The sequence below is a fragment of the Chrysoperla carnea genome, chromosome 1 (assembly GCF_905475395.1).
Source record: "Chrysoperla carnea chromosome 1, inChrCarn1.1, whole genome shotgun sequence".
Classification (NCBI taxonomy): domain Eukaryota; kingdom Metazoa; phylum Arthropoda; class Insecta; order Neuroptera; family Chrysopidae; genus Chrysoperla; species Chrysoperla carnea.
Window position 1 is genome coordinate 63,268,726 of NC_058337.1, and position 25,417 is coordinate 63,294,142.

Below are 25,417 nucleotides of genomic sequence, written 5' to 3' on the forward strand. Positions count from 1 at the left end.
GGTGTATTACAGTGTTTTACATTTAAAATGACAGAACTTAAAGCAATTATTGTATGATACATCAAAATAATTTTTTTATTAGATAGACTATTTTGTAAAAATTTTTGTGATACGTAATACCAGGCAAATGTAACCCACAGCTTTGCTTGACAGTATGATATAATTAATATTGGGAAAATCGTCATACAACAACCTTTACTTGACCTGTTGAACAATGCCTGCCTGCAATTAATTGCAATCGAAGTTAGTGATCATATGATTTTATTGGCTAATATCGTCAATATGAGTTGAATTTATATCGTTTGTTAACAAATTCCAATCGGCTCAGTAAATTCACAAACAACATACGAATTTTTTCAAAACAAGTGATTTGATCGAGTGTCCTTAAAAGTAAACATAAACAATGCTATTGATGATACAGAGGCAAAGCTATGCAGTCGAGTAATTGGAAAATTTTATTTATCGTATACATACCTCCCCCCGAAGCTAACAGTTATATTTGGTTGATAACAAACATCACACAAATAACCATGAAAAACTATTTCAAATAAGAAAGAAACGTTGATGTCTTACACACAAGTTGTTTAATTTATTTTTAAAATTATAAATAATAATAAAAAGCCTTTGTTATGGCTAAAAGCATTTTATATTTTCTCACCCACTTCAAAACGTCGGAATGAATTGGAATAAGTTTATCCGATTATCCTGATCAGGGCCTTCAGGATTAACGCTTTCCATATCTGAAATTATGTAAATTTATTTGCGCTCCCACCATATTATATTGATTTTATTTATAAATAAATAGTTTAAAAAACTAAAATATACAAAATAAATAATAATTTTAAAAAGCCTTACGCTTTTGTACGGATTTTTTTTTAACTTATAGAAAATAATTTCTAGTTTGTAATTCAGCTAGTTATAAAAGCGTGTTTATTTAGTTTATTTTAAACTATTATTTATTTAGATATAGTATTAAATTTTATAGTAAACCCATGTATGTTTGTTGTCAAGTCTGTCTGCCTATCAATTTGTCAGCTTAAAACTCAAAAACTTGTCAAGCGATTCAAGTAATTTTTTGTAATTAAAATTCACAGATTTATTCCCTGGCCAGGGCTAGAAAGTATATGTCGAAGAAGCTTCGGGCACAGCTAGTTTAATACTTACATCAAAATATTACGTCAGTAATGAATTAATTTAGAATGATTTAGCCCGGTGCACTAAAGCCATATGATTTTATTTGTATTTGATTGAACAACGCATTGTTTTTTACGCTTTAAAGATATTATTATAGTAAAACAATACCTGTTCAACAAATAAAAGTAAACTATAAAAAAATGAGACTTTGATAGAATTAATTTCTTGGATACTTGAAGAAAATTTATTTCTTATTTCTATTTTCGATAGATCTGTAATAAGAATAACTGTATTTTATATAAAAGCTTTTAAATAGGTATAACAGAATAAATAGAGCAAAAATACTTTTAACCACACACCAAAATTGTTACATTACACAATTTTTTACTTAAAACCAACTTTAATTCCTAAAAATGTTCCTTATTAAATTTTAAAGCATGTAAACAAATTTTATTAATATAATCACTATTAGTGTTGCCAAATTGTATTTCTCTTAGAATGTGCTGTTTGCCAAGAAAGTATCATTAGTACGAATTTATTGGTTTTCATTTACTCACCTGTTTTTCTTGCCTTCTAGCGAGCTTTAAATTTTCACATATTTTTCAGGTGACATACTTCTGATCTAGTAGTCAGCCGAATATGTGTGTACAATACGTTTGATTTGATCAGTACTTACTTTCAATCATTTCTGTTAGCTTTAACTTTCACAACTCGAATTTTTTCAAATGATTAAACCCAAAAATTTGACAAAAAATACAAATTGGCATTAGGAAATATTCATGAAATTTAAATTTGGTTCAAATATTTTTTTAAACTTTATTGGCTGGACATTTAAATTAAACCATTATTTTAGTAATTAATGTCTTTTTAAATACTTAAAATTAATTAATAAAAGTAAGAATTGAGTGGGGGAATTAAAAATTTCTAAAACGGAAATTCAAATTTTTAAACGGACGTGACATCATAGTACTAGCTTGTCAAATTTGTTTAAAACTGTATGATATTAATTACTTACATTTTGTATGGTGTCACATTTTGTATGGTGTTATATATTATTCTAAGGCTTTTTATTAGAAAAGTATAAATTATACATTGAACTGTCACCAAATGACAGATCACGTACCTATACGTCAGAGAGCGCTAAAAAACTGAGTTTAAATATTTCAAAATTATACTATATTTTAAATATTTTTTTACACTTAATTACAGCATTTTTAAACAGTATTTATATTTTTACTTTGTTATAACGGTGTAAACAATGAATTTAAAAAAAAAATACATGAATATTCCCTATTCTCAAAATATTTTGCATTTTCTCAAAATTGATGGCAAGCTGAATCGATTGAAAAAGTTTTGTTTTCTAGGTAACCAGTTGAATATAATCGATTTTTGGTGTAGTTTTCTTTCTTGCACTTTTTTTTATTTTACCTCCCAACTAGCAAAAAAATGAGAACAATAACGTGCGATATGGAACATAGTTCCAAACACACAGTTATTCAAATTTATTCTAAGGTTTTAAGTTTTCATTTCTGTCGACAGTCTCCATGACTGGCTATCTTTTTTAATTTATATGAATTATATATTTTTTTAAAATTTTATTAGTAATATATGCATACATACAAATTAACAAAAATTAGATTTATTTATCCCAAAATACACATTGTAATTAGATTATAATTTATATTTATGGTAGATTTAATATATAATTTGATTTGGCTGGATTATCAATTATTATTAGTCAGATTGGAACAACACGAATTAATTTAAGCGCAAGGTATAAATACAGGATGAACCATACATAATCGTATAGCAAGGATTTTTTTCTTCATGTTTTGCAAAATTGTTGCTAGCTACCAAAAGCCGTGAAAGTAGCTTTTAGGAAAAAAATATATATAATCTAGGAAAATTCACAAAATTCCTTGTATCATACCATTTTATAGAAATGTTTATAGTATTTTAAAGCAATTACTTTTAGATTTGAATCGTTTAAATTGAGATCGATTCAGTTCAACAAATATTCTATGACATTAAAATATGCATTAAGTTACCTGGGTAACTATTCTCAAAAGATTCAGTGCAAATGAGAGCCCTTCTTAAAATTACCATTCTTCAGATTTTAATAAAATGACCTTTTAGTGTAATGCAAAAAACATACATTACGTCTGTTGTTACTTCAAATTTAAAAAAAAATACAGTCGACCTACTTTTTGTAAAATAGAGCAAAAAAATCTCAAAAGATTAAAATACATATTAAACAATGAAAAATATTTATATATAAAAAAAAATTAATTAATATTCCATATTTAAATCAAATTTGTCTTAATTAAAATTGATTGTACATTTTTTTTTTTATTTACGTGGTATTAATGTATATGTTTTTATATCGTAATTATAATAATTACCAATAAATTTTAGTTAAAATGATTATGGGATTTATATATGCCAATAAAATTGTTATTTATTTACAAATTATTATTTAATTAAAAAAAAATTTCTTTCCTCCATATACAAACTACAATACAATAATTACATAGATGTTTTGGGTATAATACAAAATAGTTCCGGTGGAATTTTTCACTCAGCTCTAAAAGCGTGTGATTACTTGTGAAAGTTTCAATTTGACCGCTATCCACATTTTTTAATAACAAATGCGTTAATAGTTTTGTTCGACAAATAATGACAAACTATGTTCATCTTCGACAGGTTTAATATTGCAGACAATCGTAATTTCTGGCGAACGAACTTTCTTTATAATTGAGTGGAGGGAAAACCATTTTTGCATTTCTTTCAATTATTTTCCTATTAGAATAATATAATACGGAATATTTATCCGCGGGCGAGGATAGTCCCCAATGAGAAGTATATTACTTAAATAATCAATATATAACAAATAATTAGATAATAGTTTATTATGCAGATTGTTGAATGATTTCTTATGTTTAATTGTTTAATAATTATCATTTCTCGTTAAAAAAATAACTTTCAGTTATAATATTCGAAATATTGTTATTATAAGTATTGTCAAAGATGATAAATGAGAACTCTAACCATGGTGACAACCAAACTAAAATTTCTAACTCTATACTAAAAAACTATAACCGATAATAAAACGCTCAAAGCGGCAAAAGAAGTTTTGAAAAAATTAAAAAAAAAAAACAAAAGTAAACTAATCGGCGTTGCTCTTACAGTTATTCTTAAATCGGCTATTCTTAAATTCTTAAGTTTATTTTCCTGTACCTTTAGAAAAAAATATAGACGTTAACATGGAGGTTTTACATATATTTTTTATAACAAACATTAATATTTCTATATTTAGTTGATGATCTTATATGTCTCTTATAAAGTTGTATTTTTTTTTGTAATCAATAATGGAGAGTTGTACACACTTTTGCAAAAAAAAAAAGTAAACTTCATTTTTTCAAAAATATTATGTTTACGTATTAATTAACATTATGTAATTAAATCTGGTATTTGTTGTGATGTTATATTCATTTGTTAATGCTAATTTTTTTTTATACCTTCATGCATTTATTTATCTATTAATTTAAACAAATTATTAATATTTTTGCATAATTAGATACTTGATAGAAAAAATTAGTTGTTATTGAATGAATAAATGTGTTTGTTTTTATATGACCATAAAGGACGAATTTATTTCGTTACGTTTTATTATGAAATGTTTTTCTTAAAAGTACAATTTTTATTTGGACACTCAGGGTCAATAATTTCAGAGATAGATTAACAACACTGACGGAAAATTTCGAACCATTTGTTATATTATGGTGACTCTTAAATAGATCGAATTACGAAATTGAGAGAATTCAAAGCAACACAAGTGAAAACAAACAATTGACTGAGTCAATTGTTGAAATACCATGAATAGACAGTGTTGATTACTCTATCACATTACACATACATACATGTCACGCATATCGAAATGTTATTCTTATATAATACATACTATACAATTTGCACATAATTTGCGCTCTCACGGGTAAACAGTTATGTTTACAAAAAGATTTTTTAAACAAAAATTGTTTAGTTATAAGGAACATTTTTTACATTTAAAATTTTGTTCTATCTTTAACGGTTTACAAGATGGGTCCTACGGACCCATGACCCAATTGACCTATGTTGCTCATTTACGAACTTGATCTCACTTTTTACGCCTTGAGCACGCTATAAAAATTTCAGCTTGATATCTCTTTTCGTTTTTGAGTAATCGTGATGACAGACGGACAGACAGACAAACAACCGGAAATGGACTAATTAAGTGATTCTATGAACACATATATCAAAGTTTTTTTCGTAGGATCAATATTTTTAAGCGTTACAAACTTGGGACTAAACTTAATATACTATGTATATTTCATATATACATGGTATAAAAACCCAAGCAAATTATACTTTTTTTGATTTTTTATCGTGATTTTCAAAATGACTTTTTATAATTAATATTATTTTTTGTTTTTTTGTTTCAGGTAAGTTTACACAATAATAATTCTACTAGAAATTATGGAGACGGTAAGATCTTATATATATTTTCTTCACAGAGTTAAATTTAAAGTGGTTATACATAGACTTTACAACACCTGTTTGTAACACCTAAGCCTTTACTTTTTGGCGTCATGATTGCCAAACAAATAAACCATCTTTATCATCAATAGTTCTACATTTATTCATATCTTGACAAAAGAAATTGACAGTATTCAACTTTTCATAAATTGATGCAGTTGGTTTAAATTCAGAATTTTGACCAATATTAGTATCGTAAAATATAGTACCAGTTATATCTTGTTTTATTCCTAATTTCTCAACATATACTGTTTATAAATACCAACTACATGAAGACAAAGTTTAGTTCTTAGAGGGCACAAAAAGTAGAGAATTATAATCCATGTGCAATTGTTTCCAGTAGAGGTGAATGTTACAGAATTTAAAAAATCTCCGATAGGTGTTTCGGGTACTGAATCCTAAGTTCGCACTTGAAACATATCTAGAACAAACTCCATTAAATAACTTATTTCCTTATAGCCTTCTCCAAACTGAATCTATTTTGAAGATCATCGCCTCGTTTTTAATGTTTAATTCTTTTAGGAGCTACGATTCTACGGATGGACAGACAGGCACACATAGAGGCATTAATAATATCCCTTTTTTGGTTTGGGGATTAAAAATAGAAATTAAATAGTAAAAATATCTTCTTTTTTTTATTTTCGAAGTACAAGATTTTGACTATGAGTGTTGAGACCTGAGTCGCTTTTCACTTAGATCACACTATATTTTGTATACAAATTTTCACATTAACAAACAATTTGCATTTAAAGCAATGACCTCATAATAGTAATTGACCTGAAAGATATCTTTAATAACAATATGACCTAAAATAAATGTGTGAAATAAAAAATTATTATCTAATTTAAAAATTCAGAACAATAAATGAATTTTAGATTAAAGATAAAAATCATATGAAAATTTATCAAGTTTGTTGTTGGTCATAAAATTGCCTTTTTTTTTAAATTGATAATGCATTTAATAACATAAAGATTAAGTACATTTATAATGTCATAAAATTACGTGATGCGTTCATTCATTACTTGGTTGTGCTCATAAATAACATTTTAAAATGAATTTTATCACATTCGTGTCATGCGTGGGTGATTTTGATTATTATGTTGTCACACCATATCTGTGAAAATTACTCTTCATTTTTTAAGTGATTTTTATATGACCTGGAAACATGTTAAAAATCGTTGGCACACTACATAAACCAAATTTTATACATTTTCCTTATGAAGATGAAAGAAAGCAAAAATACAACCAGAAATAGATAAGAAAACTTTGATCTCAAAAATTCGCTGTAAATCCCGTTATAGCTAGTTCACAAAGGCATCGCTTTAACCTTAAAGACCTTAAAGTGCATTTTTATCTCCTTGTTTTATTCTCCAATTGCTTTTAGCACGAGAGATTATAACTTTATGTAGAAAAGCATAATCATGATTTTTTAAGCTCAATGTCCTACGAGAAAACTAGTTTTAAATTTAATTGATTTTGAAAAGTGAAGCCCTCAGTTCAATCAGTTTCTGGAAATCCATAATATTTCAAAAATCCATCATACTCAAAAAAAAAAATCTTTAATTAATATAACAACAATTTTATTAAATAACAATAATTAATATAACAACAATTTTATTAAATAACAATAATTTTATTTAATAACAATTATTTTATTTTATTACTGAGAATGTTTAGTTATTTCTCTATTTAAAACAATACATATTTTACGTGTTTTTATTTGCATTATTTAATTTTGAAGTAAATGATGAAATAAAAAAATGATCTCATTTTTTTTATTATTCAATTGACGGAAATCTTTCGTCATTTTTAGGAGTAGATAGTATCAAGATGCCATAAATAAAATTGTACCTAGTAAAACTCCCAAATTAAAATTAAAATAATTATCGAAATAAAGTATATATACTATTTTTTATTAAAACTGTCTTTTCGATAATTACTATTTATCCATTATTTCCATTTTGTTTTTCATTAAAATTTTTTTTATCTATTGGTTACTTTTAAGGTGACGGAAAAGCAAAAAACTTTACTTTTACTTCATTCAAACAGCGCTTTGTACTTAAAAGGCTCTCTCTGCAGCATTTTTTTTATACAATATACTGTGATATCCACCCACTTCGCTGGGTTTTAAAGTAAAGATTGATAAAGACTGTCCTCGTTTATCCCCTTTCTATAGCACTCGAAATAATGGTAAGGATTGTTTTACACAGGTAAAATATATGTATGGTTTCTGTAATTTATGGTAAGGTCAAATGACTACTTTTACAGAAATCTGTAATTTATGGTAATTTCAAATGTCAAATTAAATTAATTTTAAAATTTTTTTAAAATTTTATTATTAATATATATTTATAAATTATATCTCATGTGTTATTCTGAAGTATGAGCTATAATGCTGTACAGTTTCATTAAAAACCATTCGCTAGTTTTAGCGTGAAAGCGTAACAAACAAACAAACAAACATGCTTACTTTGGCTTTTATAATATATAAAGATGAGTTAAGGATGTATGAGCATGACAACAATGTTTGATTTAAAGGCTCAAAATTTGTTTGTAGGTAGTCTTTTACTCAAAGAATATGTGGTTAAAATTTCAGCTTAGGTAACCGTGCAAATTTTTAAGAAAAAAGTCATTAAAAATCGATAGAAATAACATTGGCTCTTATGGAGGAATCTCAAAAAACGACATATTTTGGAAGTTTTTGATAATTTTCATTTGGAATGAATGAAAACAAATTTAAAAAAAACTTTTTAATAGAAGGTAAACATATTAGCAATGAATTAGAAAAGAAAAAAAACTAAGTGTCACCGTCCATATAAGGGATGTAAGAGCAGGGTAGATTAAGGGTTGAAATTATTTTTATCTTATTTTCAACTTTGATGATGAATTTTGTTATAACTTCATGAATGTAGACGAAAAATAAGAATAAAATTTATCGATATGTGTCTTGGTTTTCGAAATATCGAAAGCTAAATAATTAAACAAAATTTTCAATTTTCGATATTTTGAAAATTAAGCCAAATATCGAAAAGTTTTATTCTTACTTTTCGTCTTATATCGTCAAGTAATAATATAAATTTATCATCAAAATTGAAAATATCTATTTTTAATTTTGTGCCCCCACTACCATGCTCATACATCCTTAAGAGACCGAATTTTTCGATATGAATAATTTTTTTCCCGTTGTTATATGAATATCATTTTTAAAATGAATCAGAAAATTTTTTTAATGTTTTTAATTCAATGAAAAAAAAGAGAATTTCATGGAAATTTTTAATTAAAATAATATTATAAAATAAAGAAAATGAAAATTATTTTTTAATAAAAAAATTCTTGATAAATGTTGCAATATTCTGTTTTATCTGCCATTTCATTTTTTTGCCCTTATTTCTTATTTGTTATTATTTAAAATTAATTATTTACTACAACGACTGACTTCTTGTATAGCAATAATAACTACTTATTCACTGATCATCACGCCAGGATGAACGTCTTAAGAGATGAAAAGAACAAAAAAAAAAATTAAAAAATATTTTTCATAATAATATAATTTTTAATAACTTAATTTAATTTTATGCTTGATGAAGTCAAGTTAAAATTATATTTTTTAATATAAAATTTAAAACAAAAAAGGTGCATGTGTATATTTACAATGTTTAATAAATCTGTACAGAGTTGTTTAAAATTAGTGCGCTACATTTTTGAATTGTTTATAATTTTAAATATAAGAAAAACAAATGAAAATGAAAATAACCATCGACTGAGTTAGTTGTAGAAATACAATGTATATACCGTTAAATATCAGTGATGGCATTATTATTTATAATAAACGGCTTTTTTTTTTCTTCGAAAATTTTATGGTATTATCAGTATTTTCTTGTTGCTGAATTTAATATACCTAGCCCATTTGAGATTTTATATATGTGATTTATATTCTGTTGGAACTTTTTGCATAGAAAATACTCTATAGGGCGACGTTCTTTTTTCATGTCCCGGATAAGACAAATTCGAGTCCCGGATAGTTTTTGATTACACAACCAAGTTCAAAATGATGGGGATCCATAAGTTTGGAATGTTATTCTGATAGGAAAGACATCGAATAAAAAGTGGAAAGAAAAAAAACAATTTTTTCGACATGCAATAAAATGGGATTTGCGTTAAATGACACCTTGAACATACCATTATCAATTCAATTGCCTTTGGGAAAACCAAGAATGATGGTAAATTTTAAAACAACATTAATTGAAAATGTAATAAAATTTAAGAAATATAATTTAAGTAACAGACAATATTTTTTTTACTCGTTTGCTATTATTTCCTTTGATACGACAGTTGTTTCCATTCATTCACGCTATAATTGATTGCTGATGTGAATCTTATTAAAAATAAGTAAAAAATAAATTCAATTATGAAGAAAATAATGTTTATGATAAATTTAATGAACATTGGAATATAATTCAAAAAGCAAAACACTTGCTGTGGGAAGGATCTAGTGCGAAGTCCACACGAATAACTTCCCAGTATAGTAAAAAGAAAAAAAAATCATAAATTTAAACTCTTTTTTCGAAATATTTTCGAAAACGCCTCGACCGAATGTTATCGATATTATTTTTCGTTTGCGCGATATCAATCAATACACATACTCCTTTTCCAAATTGATGTTAATGGCTTTTCCTAAGGATGAAACGTAAAGATATGTTGAAAATTTCGATTTCACAATTAGGACCCAATTTGATTAACTTCCTATACTGGGAAGTTAAAAAATTTTGTATATGCCCTAGTAATCTTTTAACTGATTTTAATATTTGACAATCATTGAAGCCACTATGGCGGAGGAGGAACGTGTTTTCACAATATTCCTCAAATCTTGTTCGCAATGAGTACAAGATTGTAATATTGTATCCTTCCACAAGATTGTAATATTTAGCTCTAATTATTTTATAAAAATGTTGAGATCACTACAAAATTCTACGTTATAAATATGATGCTAAAGAATGAGATGAAAAGCGTAGCAAAAATTTTTGTCATACAACATATTTTCTTCATTTACCTCAATATAAAATTTCTCAAAATAATTCGTCTAACAATCATTTTTGAGTTATGAGAGGCGCATTTTTCAGAAAACGCTGAAAATTTAGAGTAAAATACGTTTTATGGAACGAGAGCTGTCAACGTTTTCGAGAGCTTTTTAATAGATCTGAAATACGTTCACGCTAGATGCGCGGTAGTAAAGCAACTGAAGTTCTATCTAGCAAACTAAAATTGCGGAAATACTTAATGATTTAAAAACTCTTTTTTTTTCCTTTTTTGTTTAAATTATTTGAATAATACTTATTAAGTGTATTGTTAGAAACAGCACCTATTTGGGAAATATAAATTTAAAATTATTAAACGATTTTAAAATCAACAATTTTCGCAAATCACTTTCAGGTGCCAAACATTCTTCATCCCAACATTATTTCAATAAGCAAAGATGTCTAAAATCGAACTACATTAATTCGTTTTTTCGAGATGTTGCTTGCTTTTGTTTCAATAAATTTTCAATTTGATTAGTCTGTCACTTAATATGAAATTAAAAACTGAGCGTTAAGAAAAAGTTAACTTTCTTGTCTTTTGGGAAACACAAAAAGATAATAAATTGAGTAAAATCTTTTGTATATACGGTATATATACATACCTATCTTTCTACAAAACCACAATTGAAAAATCAAACAACGTAAATACCGATGATGAAGATGGTATCGAAATGGAAAAACGGTTTTAAGAAGAAAATATATACGCATTGAAATATTAAATCATATAATAAAAGATTGTTTTGTACGAATCATTGAATAAAATAATTTTAAAAGTAAATTATTGATATAACGCTTTCAATATTTTCTTTCTTTCATATCAATTTTAAATTAAATAATTATTATAAATTTATTTATTAACTTTTTCAATTATAACACCAATTAATTATTATAAAAGTCCACAATATTTCATTTTTAATGAATATGTTTTCTAATAAATTTTACGTTTTTGTTCCTCTGTTTCCCTGTTTTCCTATTGATTTTCTTTGTAAAATAAATTAGCATTGACTGTAAATTAAATGACATTTAAGGATAAATAGGAGTTTTTTACTTTCTTGGTAATATGAATGAAAATAAGGCTATTATTTTTATGAAGAATAAAAGTGGAATTTCTATGACTGAGGCTACACGAGTCGATTGATTTATATGAAAGCAGTCTCCATTTAGCATTAAATGAGTTAGAAAGAACCAAACCTTACGATTATCTGGACGCTTTAGTCGCGAAATAGAGGTTAGGTTATTTTAGGGTAGGTTTTATTGGCTGCCCACGAAGGACACACTTAGGATATAGAGCCCATTGTGATACCATATATGTGTTTTACCACCTTTCCGCTGAGTGACCTCCTTCATGCATATACCATGCACTACACCAGACCATCACAACTATTAATTAAATTAATTTTGTTGTGACGGCGGGAATCGAACGTGCTACCCTATGCATACCGCGAACGGAATTGGTTACGCCTTAACCAACTGAGCTAATAGGGCGACTCGCGAAATAAAAATTCGATGCAAAATTATATTTGTAATATGCAAATTTAATTTATATTTATATTTGGAATATGAAAACCTATTAAAAATAACAGAATAACATTTTATAATATTGTTAATTTTGCCAAGCTTAAAGGAACTGTTATTATTTATTTCTGGTTTTCTATTATTATAAAAATTTCTTATAAGAAAATAATATAGACTTATGTGCGTCGCCAAATATCTACGAGAAGTATCATAGATGTAAATTTGATATACTAAGCTACAAGTAAAAAATTTATAGAGAGGAATTTTTAATCGATAACAACATTTGCTCGTGGTAGCTATAAATATTATTGACTATATTGAACACGAGTTTACTGCCTCTGTTGAAGAAGTACTTCAATATTTGTGATTGAATGACAATTGAATTTCGAGTCTAGTTCCGGTTAAAGCCCATACTAAAAGTTTTATTTACAATAACTCTTAGTAACGATTTATTTTTGATGTCACTGCATTATAAAATTTTATTGCCAATATATAAATTTACGTACCACGGAACCATTCTCTTAGTAATTATGGGGTAAATTCAGTAGTTCGATACTGCTGATCTAAAATAAATGCTATAATAAAACGGTATACTATTGTTTATTACTTCAGTGATTCAAGGGCTTACATACTATAGAATTTTTTTTTTGTGTTACGAACTAATATAAAAGTTTGTTTTTATATATTGGATATTACGTCATCATACACACATATCTTTATAGACAATACTACCATATTTGGGATATCATCTATTTTTATTGGTGACAAAATGTGTCAGGTACGGTATACAAACGCACATGGCTGCTTTGAAAATAAAAATAAAAACAAAAACGATTGTATATATATATGTATACTTTTTATATTTGCATCTTTGTTTAATGATTATATGTTTCTTTTATGTTTATTCACAGTTAAAAATCATTGTAGTAGTATCTAGAATTTCGAGTATACACTTTAATAAACTCGTCGAATATATTAGATTAGAATTTGTTTGGGTATGAAAGCCTTAACTCGCACTTGAAACATAGCTAAGAACAGTCCCCATTAAATTATCCTCCAACCGAAAAAAAAATTTCCAAATCGGTTCATCCGTTTAGGCGCTACGATACCACAGACAGACAGACACACATAGTGCTCAAACTTATTACACTCGTTTTTTGGTTCGGGAGTTAAATAGGCAAATACCAAGCAGATAGGCAAATACACCATATAACATAATTAATGGGTTTTAAACACCTTGCGATGTTATATCCCCTTTATCAGTTTTCCTGAATTGACTTAATGGAGAGAGTACTCTTAAGATGTTTAACCTTCTCTGTTATTTTTTTTTTAGCCCAAATTGTTATCAATCACTACATAATTACATTTTTACCATGAAAACCTGAAATGCTCATTGAGCAACTGACATACTTCTTCGAAGTTCTTTTGAAAAATTCCATGTAATGGATTTTGCGGGCTACAGCAAAGTTGTTAATATATTAATAGCCATAAGAATATTAAAGCAAACTCATTGCTTGTTGTCTTATTCAAATACGAAGTGTAAAAAATTTCTTCAGGTGACAAAAATACAAATATTTGTTATGGTTGTATTTTATTTAAATTTAAATTTTTATCTACCAACGCAAATTGCATAAGTTAATTTTGTGTTTTACATATATTTAACGTAAAAGACAAGTAAATAAATTTATGTACATACTTGACGCGGTGTGCAAAAATCCATTTATGGTGAAACTAGATTATTGTCATCGATTCTTAAACCGCTCTTGTTGAGTTATTGAAATTATTATTTTAAAAGTACTTATTATTTATATTGATAAGTTATTTATTCATTTTTTACTTTCTCTTAAATAAATTTACACTGTAATCAAGTAAAGAGAAATGTACTTGACAATCAATTATTGGCCTTAAACTAATTAATAAAATGTAAAATAGAGAATTTTCGCTGGGCTTAAATTTTTTACATAATTCCTATACAAACTAATATTTAAAGCACCAAAAAAACATAAAGATGTTTTAATTTAAAGCATTTTCCGTCTATTTCTATTCTAGATTTATAAATCTTTTAAAAAATTTAAACAATCATGATGATTGTTAATATCTTTTAGATAAAAATCTCATAAATCGTTATCTGATAATGGGTAACTCCTGAGATTTTAAAGATCTGATTAATATGGGGGAAGTACCGAAAATTGTAAAACATGCATTTTTTATTGATGTTTTTTATGCTTGGGTTTGAAAATCCACTGACGTTATCTAGCAGTGATAAAGTAGCGCTAACTAAACCAAGCAGTATGTAATATTTTTTATTACCGAAGCTGTAAAATGCTACACCCTTTTTGAAAAAAGCAAGTTTAATGAGTTTTTTTGTATTTTAAAATTTTTTTGATTCTTTAATTTGTATTTGACCTTAACATTGATTGTGAGGGAATTGCAATTTAGAGCACTAATTAAAGTAATTGACATATTGACAAGATAGGTCGTGCATTATTACTTGAATAATCACTAATTATATTAATTAATATGACGGCATATTTCGTTCGATAGCAATATCTAAATTATGATTTAGAATTTTAGTGAATTATTGTAAACTTTGATAATTTTTTCAAATCAGTTCGCTTGCTAACCAAGCAAAAGTTCTACGCTCTTGTTGAGAATATAACAAGCGCTTATTGATACTTTCTAGCAAAAATTATCACCGAAGTCATAATTGACGAGCATAATCGACACTTAAATTTTTGTGAGCTATTAGTAGAGCTATTATTAGTACTTATTATATTGGGATTTTAAAGATTGGGATAATTCACATATATTATTTAGTTTCGTTTGCACCTCAATTTTTTAAAGCAACTTAAGTAAAAAATAGTACAAAATTTAATAAAATTTATTTATTAAATCTTCTAACCTCGGGGATAGAAACCCTCGTGCAAAAGGACATTGCCTTTTTGAGCTAGAACCAACAACAAATAATTCAGAATGATTTATTAATATATAATAACCTTGAATTCGATAAATCATCAAAATAATTCCACGCAACATGCATGCGTGTTTTTTGTAGTGCGGGGGTTAATAAAACAATATAATTTGATTTATTTTAAATATTTATCAAATATATACTTCTTATAATGTGTTTACTCTCTTATTCAAAGAAATTGAACGTATCTACTTACGTTCCTAAGACTGCAGCCACTTAAATTAAAATTCTAAGATTGCAGTCACATAGTTATTAAAAACACTAGAAATAGACGTTTTTATTTTAAAAAGTGATTACCTTTTGTTTCGGACAGTTTTTTAAAAAACTAATGCGATAAATTGAATAACAAATATCTTGTATCTTTGTCCATCCTATTATTGTCTGCCCAAAACAACAATGAATCGTAGTTGAAATGAAAAGATCTATTAGTGACACATCTTTGTTCTTAAAAATGTTCTAGGTTTTGTATATTATTATACCATGTATATATGAAATATATCATAGTGTATTAAGTTTAGTCCCAAGTTTGTAACGCTTAAAAATATTGATGCTAGGAACAAAATTTTGGTATAGGTGTTTATAAAATCACCTAATTAGTCCATTTTCGGTTGTCTGTCCGTCTGTCTGCCAACACGATAACTCAAAAACGAAAAATGATATCAAACCGAAGTGTGTTTACAGCGTGCTCAGGACATAAAAGGTGAGGCCGAGTTCGTAATTGGGCTACATAGGTCAATTGGATCTTGTAAACCGTTAAGAGATAGAACAAAAGTTTAAATTTAAAAAATGTTCCTTATAAAAAAAATAAACAACTTTCGTTTGAAAAATTTTTTCGTATATATCACTGTTTACACGTAAGGACGTTTATAGATAAGTTTAATTTGCCCATTGGAAGAATTTAATTTACCGCACTCTTGCCCATAGGAAGATCCTTAAAATATCAGACAGGGGGGAAATGGAAAATGGAGGAAATGGTCTTTAACTATTCTATAAGTTTCGGCAGAACAAATTTTCGTGAAATTTTCAATGTTGAACCTCCGTAGTATTTTAACATGTACGAATTTTATTGTTGAATCTGAACTCTAAAGAATTCTAATCTTTAATTTATTCTGACGGAAGTTATTGTAGAACCTACTAGTATGCTTACTGGATCCTTAATATTATTAGTAGGTACTGCAAAAATATTGAAATCATGTCTATGCTTTGATTATCACTAGTGAAAAAACTAACTTATTTCATTATAACCAGGAAAACCTTTCCTGAATAATATAATTAATTAACTAGCTTTTTAATAAGTAGTATATTATATTCGCAAGTTTAATAATTTTGGAAGAAAACCAAAGTCTTTTATCTACCGTAAAAGCATTTCAAAATAGTTCAATTTTTTCATACATCAACAATATAATAAACTCAACAAAATTTATATTGTGGTAGTATAATAAATCTGATTTGATATAGTAAAAGGTTGTCTCTCCAGCTCCGTTACATACTTGTCGATAGACCTACCAGTTTGTAGTTCAGTATTTATATAGTATAGTAAACCAAACAGCTCTTATAACAAACAAAATGCAATATGATGATTTGATTCAATGAAATTGATATCATACACATACGAGTGACTGTGAGTATACAAATACAAACATACCATCCATAGGAAGGCGAACAGAAAACGCGAACTATAACTTTATATTAAACAAACCACGAGACAGTGTATTTTTGTTGTATGAATATGATCAATTCTATTCCATAACAAACCGCGTGCTGTTGATTTTAAAAAGAGATGTTCATTTAGTTTACTATTAATTATTTTTAAAAGTTTTAGTGACAAAAAATAAAGAAAAACAAGTGAAAAGTGTACAAAATAAAGCAAGTGAATAATTAAAAATAAAAATTGAAAACAAATAAAAAATGAAAAATATTTCATTTGTTTTTTGTTTTTTATGATGTTTTATTAAAATTTGTTCTGTGATTTTTAGTTTTTGCAAAATTTAGTGTATTTTTCTAATTTCACAAAATTTGGACAAATGTTTTGTATTTTATGATGCCATTTACAATTTTTGGAAAATTGAAACTTTTTTTTGAAACTATACTTTTTTAACTCGTTAATTTCAAAAATTGAAGTATATTGTTGTTTGATTTTTTCTTGGATTTTTTTTGTCTGTTTTTTTATGTTAAAACTAAAAATTGAAGGAGTTGACAAAAACTTTTCTTAAATTTTTCGATATTGATAAACTTGCTACCATTTTGTTAAATCTTTTGTTGCTAATGACTTTCTTAAAAAGTCTAAATTCGAAGCTTGATTTCTATTAACAAAACATAAATTTTGATTTTATTTATTACCAAATTTAGTCAATTCTCCAAAAGGTGAATAAGAAAGTATTAAAGAATTTTCACTTTGTTGAAGGCCCAGGGTCTATGTACAATGATGATCATGCGCACATTTAAAAAGATTTGTCTATCCACGACCACCCTTAAATTACAAACTTGTTCATTACCAAAATTTATAACCTATTATTATCAATATTTCTTGACAATCGAATGAATTTGGCGAAAATTGATGGGTATATAAAGTCTAGTAGTCAATGTTTCTATAAATAATATATTTTTCAATCATTTTGTACTCAAAAAATTTATTTTTAGAAAAAAAAAACAATCAAATTTATGTTGGGGATTAAAAGCACAAAAATTAGTTTTTAAATAGAATTCCCTTGAATAAAATAGACGATAGCTACCCAGCTACATAAATTATTTCTGATTTTCTTCCGTTATATCTGTCACCAAAACTAAATGGTTTTAATAATTAATACACAATTCTATGATTTACATTTTTAATAATTAATGTTTTAAAACGTGCTGACTGGTTTAGTACACATTAAGGATTGTAAAATTATTTTGTGCTTTTCCTAAGAGAATTTTGTTATGAAACATAGCATGCTCTGAAGGCTAACCTTGTTGTGAACTTGACCCATATATTGTATCAATGTTGTATTTATTATACCTTGTATATATTGTATATATGTTATATATATCAAGGCATACCAAGTTTAGTACCAAATTTTTAACGCCTAAAAATATTGATACTACGAACAAAATTTTGGTATAGCTGTGTTTGGTTCGTCTCGGGACACCATAACTCAAAAACGAAAAGAGACATCAAACTGAAAATTTTATAGCGTTTTCAAGACGTAAGCTTAGCTCGTAAATGAGCAACATAGGTCAATTGGTTCTTGGGTCAAGATAAAAAAAAAACGTAAATAAGTTTTCAGTATGATATATCTTTGAAAAACCATAATTCTGAAGATGTAACATACCAAAATTAATCTTCACTTCTGACATCTAGTAGCGTAAATGAAAACATTTATATCTTTTCAAGAAATATGTCACGCCCCATTTTTCTTTTTAATCATTTATACAATTCGGTAATTCGGTACTTTTATCATTAAAAATATGTGAACTCAAAATATCATTGTTTTGTTTTTTTCTACACGTATTTACGTATTTCCAAATCGGAAACAAGCCTTATAGAGGAAGCTATTTTTGTTTTATGTGGACATTCGTGAATTCAAACAAAATACAAATGAAATTAATTATGCAATCATTCGTGTAATTTTATTGAGTATCCGATAGCTGATGTATCTGAATTGAAATTTCCCAACTTTATATTTTGGCATAAATTAAAATTTTTTCTCACCTTCATATTAACTGTTATATCTGCTCAAACATTACTGATATTGTCCTCTTAAAATGTCACATATGCTAGCAACGTAGTTAATTGCCTCTATATTATAATTACCTATAACTAACTGTAATTCAGTGTACTGTGATTCCTGCAATTAAAATTATTATATAAATTTTTTACATTTTTCTAAGTAAACAAAATGGAAATCAATCATTACATGTTTAGAAACAATAAATGGGTGTCCTATTAATTATATATCTTACTGTTTGGGAAGAGAACTTTAATTTTAGTCTATCTGTCGGGGTACCTGTGTGTATTTTCATAAACTAGGAGTTTCCCACCTGCTTCGCGAGGCAATTTCAATTCCAGCCACAAAATAAAGAGCGTTGTAGACTTCACTTATCCCCACTTTTGTTCATAACTTCAAAGATCTTAATTTTGCCCTAATTTTTTGAAAATAAAATACAGCCCTTGTTGCTCACTGATAATGTACCTTTCAAAAGGTTGAAGAATTAATGAAATTGGTCCACTAGTTTTTGAGTTTGTCTATTAAAAACAAAAAAAGAAACAAAAAATTAAATCTTTTCTCTTTATATAATCATATAATTTCTCATCCGTTTCCCGGGCAATTTAAAATCAGATTGAAAACCCATTTTTGTTCATAATTTCAAGGGTTTTAATTTTTGGTAACTTTCTATGGGTGACGGAATTTTTAAAATTGGTCCAATAGTTTTTGAATTTATCCATTACAAACAAACAAAAAATCAAATCTTCCCCTTTATAATATTAGTGTGGATATTGTCATAAGTTAAAAATAAATACACATTGTAAACATAGCCTCCAATTACATTAGCTATAATTTGCAATTTTCTTGTCAATTTTTCCATTTGAATTTCATAAACGCTTATGAATTTTTAATGAAAACTGAAATAATATCTGACGCGTTTTCATCCCTGAACAAAATATCCCCATCTAAATGTTTTTAGACAAAATATATTTAGAAGATTAAATTAAATGTTTAAAATTCATGTTGACCTAGTTTTCGGTTACCATAGTTCTACGGGTTGCCCATGTTTTCTAATGGGGTCGAGTAGGCACGGATTTGCGAACTTTTTTTTCATTTTACGGTTGATTAAAATTCACAGAGGTAGCTCCATGATTAAAATTATATTTCTACCATTCGAGGAATTTTTGTCTGAACATTTTTTGCCTTATTGTTTCCATGGATGAATACTGAGAAAAACTATGATTATACTTTTAATTTTTCAACAGAATTCAATTTAGTTAACAAAATAATCTATTCAATTATATGAAGCCTGTGATCGTAGTATTATTAAATAAATATAAATAATTATTATATAATAATTAATTATATATAAATATTATTACGATAATTCTATATAACTATTATTATAAAATAATTAATTAAGAGTATAATTGGCAGTGTAATTGTTAATAGCAACGGGTTTTATGCAATTAATTGTATTAAACAAATATGTATTTATTTCACCAAAAATAATTATAAAAGTCCGCCTGTCCGGTTTTTGTTTTCAAAACTGCAAACGTATACACAATTTATTACGTTTAATAAAATGATTGTTATTGACTTTTTATACTCATATGTGTTAATTTTTTTAAATGTTTATTATAAACATTTTTAACGTCTATTTATAAATTTATTCTGCAACCTTGATTGTTTAATGATCATTTTGTGGATAAATTAAGCGATGAGTAAAACATTTATCCAAGATCAATATAAAAGATCTTTTAACTTGTCGGATATAGTGTCTATTTCATACGATTTCTCAATAGTGATTGCGTAGATTATGTTGAATTTAGGACAAACACCAAGATTTCTAAATCCTATATATGGCTCAGATAACTACGACAGACAGTCAGACATGTATACTGACATGTTGAAATTTTTATGCTAAGTCTGCAAGCAATAATAAAATACAAAATTTGAACTTTTTCGATAAAAAGTTAGTATTTAGAACACGTAAAATTTGCAACAATTTACTGCCAAATAATTTTTTTCTTTATTCCTATTTTTATGAAGAAATTACAGCTAAAAGTTCAAAATTTAAAATTTTTTGACAAAAGATCAATATCTAACAGATATTTTTACAATATCTGTTAGATATAGATCAATATCTGTTAGATGTTGATGTTTTGTCAAAAAATTTTAAATTTTTGAACTTTTGAGCGGTAATATTTTCATAAAAATAGGAATTAAGGAAAAAATTATTTGGCAGTAAATTGTAGCAAATTTTATTTTCGCTAATTTTATTTCTTACAAAAATTTCAATTTGATTAATATTAATGGAACAATTATACAAACGATAGTTTTAATTGAAGCCGTATTTCGTTAATGATACTTCGTTAATGATCCAATAAGTGCGAGTATTAGTCGCATTCTTTTATTTGTATATAGGCTCATACAAAATTTTTGTTCAAATTTTGCTTTGTTATTTTAAAATATTTTGAAATTTTATTAAAATCCATTACATCTGTTTTTCCCCTATTGAAATTTGTGAAAAGAGCGATAAACAAAATTACTTTTGCGCATTCCACCTTTTTTTTAATCGATTATTATTTTAAGATATAATATTTCTTTTAATTTCACGATTAAAATTTTATATTTTACTCATTCGAGAATAATTAATTAACATCAGAGCTTTTACACCCGGTTTGAATTAACCGACTTCAAACAATAAAGGAGGAGGTTATCTATTCGACTGTATTTTTTTTATATGTGTTACCTCTTAACTTTCGACTGGGTGAACCGTTGATTCTTTATCTGTTTAAAAGCTGGTGCTTCCTGTATGGTCCCATTTCATTTTGGCCCAGTTCTGACAACGGCATCCATGAGAAAACCATAAAAGACTTAAATTTGTATTAAGTATGCACGACAAAAGGACAAATAACGCCAACCGATTTCGATGATTCTTTTTTTAGTGACAAATTAGCTAGTGTACTTCAGATTCTCTAAAAATCACAACATAAAAAAAACTTTTAACAAAAAGAAAACCGACTTCAAAAGAAAAACTTATCCAAAATAAATTAATATGAACTAAAAAGTAAAAAAAATAATGATAATATAATGTAGTTAAAATTATTGTTTTTTTTTGGAGTCGGTGTCAGCCAAGGAAACAACTCTGACAGAACAGTTTGCTACATTAGTTTGGCTGACACCGACTCCAAAAATAACAATAATTTTAACTACATTATATTTTCGTTTTGTTTTTAGTTTTTAGTGCATATTAATTTATTTTGGAAAAGTTTTTCTTTTGAGGTCGGTTTTGATTTTGTTAAAAGTTTTTTTTTTTATTAAAATCAAATTGTATTTTACTAATGGTAGAAAGTTTTTAACTGTGTAATTATTCTAAATTTCAAATAAACTATATTTTTAATTATAGTTTCAATTCAATCAAGTTTGTGTTTATTAGAAAAATACATTAATTACTTTTCGTTTTTTTCTATCAATATAGAATGCATCTAACCTTGTTTAAAGATAATAAATAATTTTATTATTTAAATATCTTATTTACTCTTAAGTAATTACTTAAATCAAACACATATAAATGCTCATTTATCTTTGAAGTGTTCTACAAATAAAATTAATTTATTGCATCAGTATCAATATCCTCAAATCTTACTCCTGCTTTATATTTTTAACGTACGTTTTCATCCGCGGCCTAAAATAATTAATAATATTATGAGTAAATAATTTTAATTTATCAGTATATTTATAGCTGGGAAAGCACTCTTTTCTAAATACACGTTGTTGCAATTTTGAAAATATAAGAATATTTTTGTGAGTATTTCCAAAAACACGGAAAAAACATGGTGATAAATTACGAACACGAGAAGCATATTTAAAGATGTACGATAACTCTAGAATACAATTTCTAGAGCCTCTTACTTTTTGGAAACTAGATTGATACCCGCCCGCTTCACTGGGCTTAAAAGTAAAAACCACCGCTCTATGGCCTCAACCCTCTCTTGATGTACACAGTTTTCAATTTTGTTAAATGTAAAATAGTCATAATCCATTGCGTAAATCAGAATAGTTGGCCATGATTTGTTTACATTTACTATTTTAAATTTTGACAGAATTCTTTAATTTATGGTTCAAAATGATGATCATAGATACTGTAAAAATTTAAAAAATGTCAAATTAAATTAAATTTTTTAATTTTTATTTTTTTTTTTTAAATTATATCTTTTTAAATTATAGTTCATATGTAATTCTGATATATCAGCTATATTGCTGTATAGTTTCATCATAAACCATTAGCTAGTTTTAGCGTGAAAGCGTAACAAACAAACAAACATGCCTACTTTCACATTTATAATATATAGGGATAAGGACTACAATAACATTATGCAATGCCTGAATTTACAATTTTTCTAAGCAGCCGTTTTGGCAATATTCACAATAATATTCTTTTTTCTAATTTCAACACCTTGTAACAAAAAGAAAACGCTTTCCCGTCGATAAGTTATATATTCAACATTCAGTGAAGTCCTACTGTTTTAACTTGGACCACCCTGAAGTGTACAAAGGATGTGAATTCTTAAAAATGGTTTTATTAATCAAAGACTATAATTAATATTTACTTCTTTATACAAATTCCAATCTCTTCATAAATAATTACAGTTTAATTAGTATAATTTTCTCTAAATGTTTTTTTTAATTAATTCTTTTAAAAAAATAATTCCTCTTCTGAGTTCAATGAATTTCGATCGAAAAAAATAATCTTTTACTTATTCATACTCAAGAATTTGGCAAAAGAGTTCATTGTGCACTTTTTATCTTTATATCATACAGATTTCAAATCGCGCAAACTCATTCTTTTATTTTATTGCTCAGGTTAAATAAATAAATCATAAATAAATAAATAAAAAATTATCTTCTGTGATTTAAAAGTAAAATTAACAATATGTCAACGGACATTATAACCGAACAAGTGAAAACTCATATGACCATCAATGATGGTAATGGCGGTAAAACTACAACAAAACAAACTACAACAATTAAAACAACAATGAGCGGCTTAAAAAGTGATCCATCATCACCGGGTTCTACATCCCCAACACATAATACCAGTAATTTAAGAACAAAAACTGTTGGCGAGGAACGTATTAAAAAGGCTAAAGATTCTGGCGAAGATATTGCAATTTTATCAATGTTTGGTACTGATACAAATTCAATTGAATGTCAACGTTTTCTTTGCTGTTTGGGTGATGAGTGCTTGTTAGGTGATCCAAAAAAAACTGCTCCAGGTAAAATTTCATTTATTTGTTGTATTAATTAGCTTAGATCACTAGTTTTTCTGTCAAGATATCACATAAAGGTCGCATTCAGTAAATATGGTATTTTAGAGAATCAAATTCTAGGTAGAAAAGTCGTAGAAATTTCTTCAACATTATTTACCTCCCAATGTAAAAAGCTATTGTTTTCGGCCCGAAATTTGAATCGACGTTATCAACTTATCTTTAGGTTTTATGTTTACGACAATGTGATAACACTACTTTCCGTTTGGTGTCCTTATGTACGCATGTATATGTATGTGTGCTTGGGTACATTTTTTCTTCCACAATTTCTCGTGAGCAAAAGGCAATAACGATCTCAGATTTGAGCAAATCCTTGCGTAATAATATCAAGATGTGCTATAAACACTGACAAATTAGGGCGTTGGGGGGAGGCAAAAAATTGGAAATCTGTTATATAATATTAAGAAACCGGATATATGGTATTTATCTTTAACAGCAAGATCGCACCCCTCACCTATACAATAATTAATATTATAATATCTTAGGCAATAAGAGAATGCTAATATCATTATCTAGAAAGTTAAAAGTGTGGGCCGCATAAGGGTCTTATTCACATTAATCACTTGTTAACTTCCCCAGTATAGGAAGTTATTGTAAAGGACCGATTTTCGAAATTGAAATTTGCATGCTAAGAACAAGCCATTAACACCAATTTGGAGAAGAAGTATGTGTGTGTGAGTGAATGTGTACGTGCATCCGAAGACTTTTTTTCGTCGTCGATATCGTGCGAGCCAAAAATGATATCGTTGAGGTGTCGATGCGTATTAACCGCAATATGATCCGAAAAGAATTTCATAACCTTGAATCGAGTCGTTTCTATTCGGTTGAGTATATTTTTTAAATTTTTTCGTGAACAATATCAGGAGAACAAAAAATTATATCGACTTCGTTGGAATGTCGATCGAAGCGTACTCACGGTAATATAATCCGAAAACTACCAGACCCAACCCACGGATTGTTTTATTTCTGATTTTTCAATTCGTTAGAGCGTATACATAGATAGATTGCCACTTTTGATTGGAAAGTAATTTGATTTGGTTTCCGTGATTATTGATAGTAATAAACGAGTTAGAAACTAATTCGCATCCAAAAGTTTCATTCATTTGTGTAAGCCCTTAGAATGTATAA

At 27.0% G+C, this 25,417-nt stretch overlaps 1 protein-coding gene across 3 annotated transcripts in view; it reads left to right on the top strand.

Annotated features, from left to right (window-relative positions):
- Nucleotides 1–25,417, top strand: part of LOC123305299 (four and a half LIM domains protein 2-like) — a 348,820-nt gene that overhangs the window by 272,043 nt on the left and 51,360 nt on the right. Inside the window, exon 1 of one of the 3 annotated variants that reach the window (XM_044886984.1) lies at nucleotides 23,871–24,238. The exons of the other annotated variants lie outside the window; for them this stretch is intronic. Within the exon in view, the coding sequence (XP_044742919.1) occupies nucleotides 23,896–24,238 (343 nt within the window). The 5' untranslated portion in view covers nucleotides 23,871–23,895. Of the gene's footprint in view, nucleotides 1–23,870; nucleotides 24,239–25,417 lie in introns of those variants that run through there. 3 annotated transcript variants of the gene reach the window in all.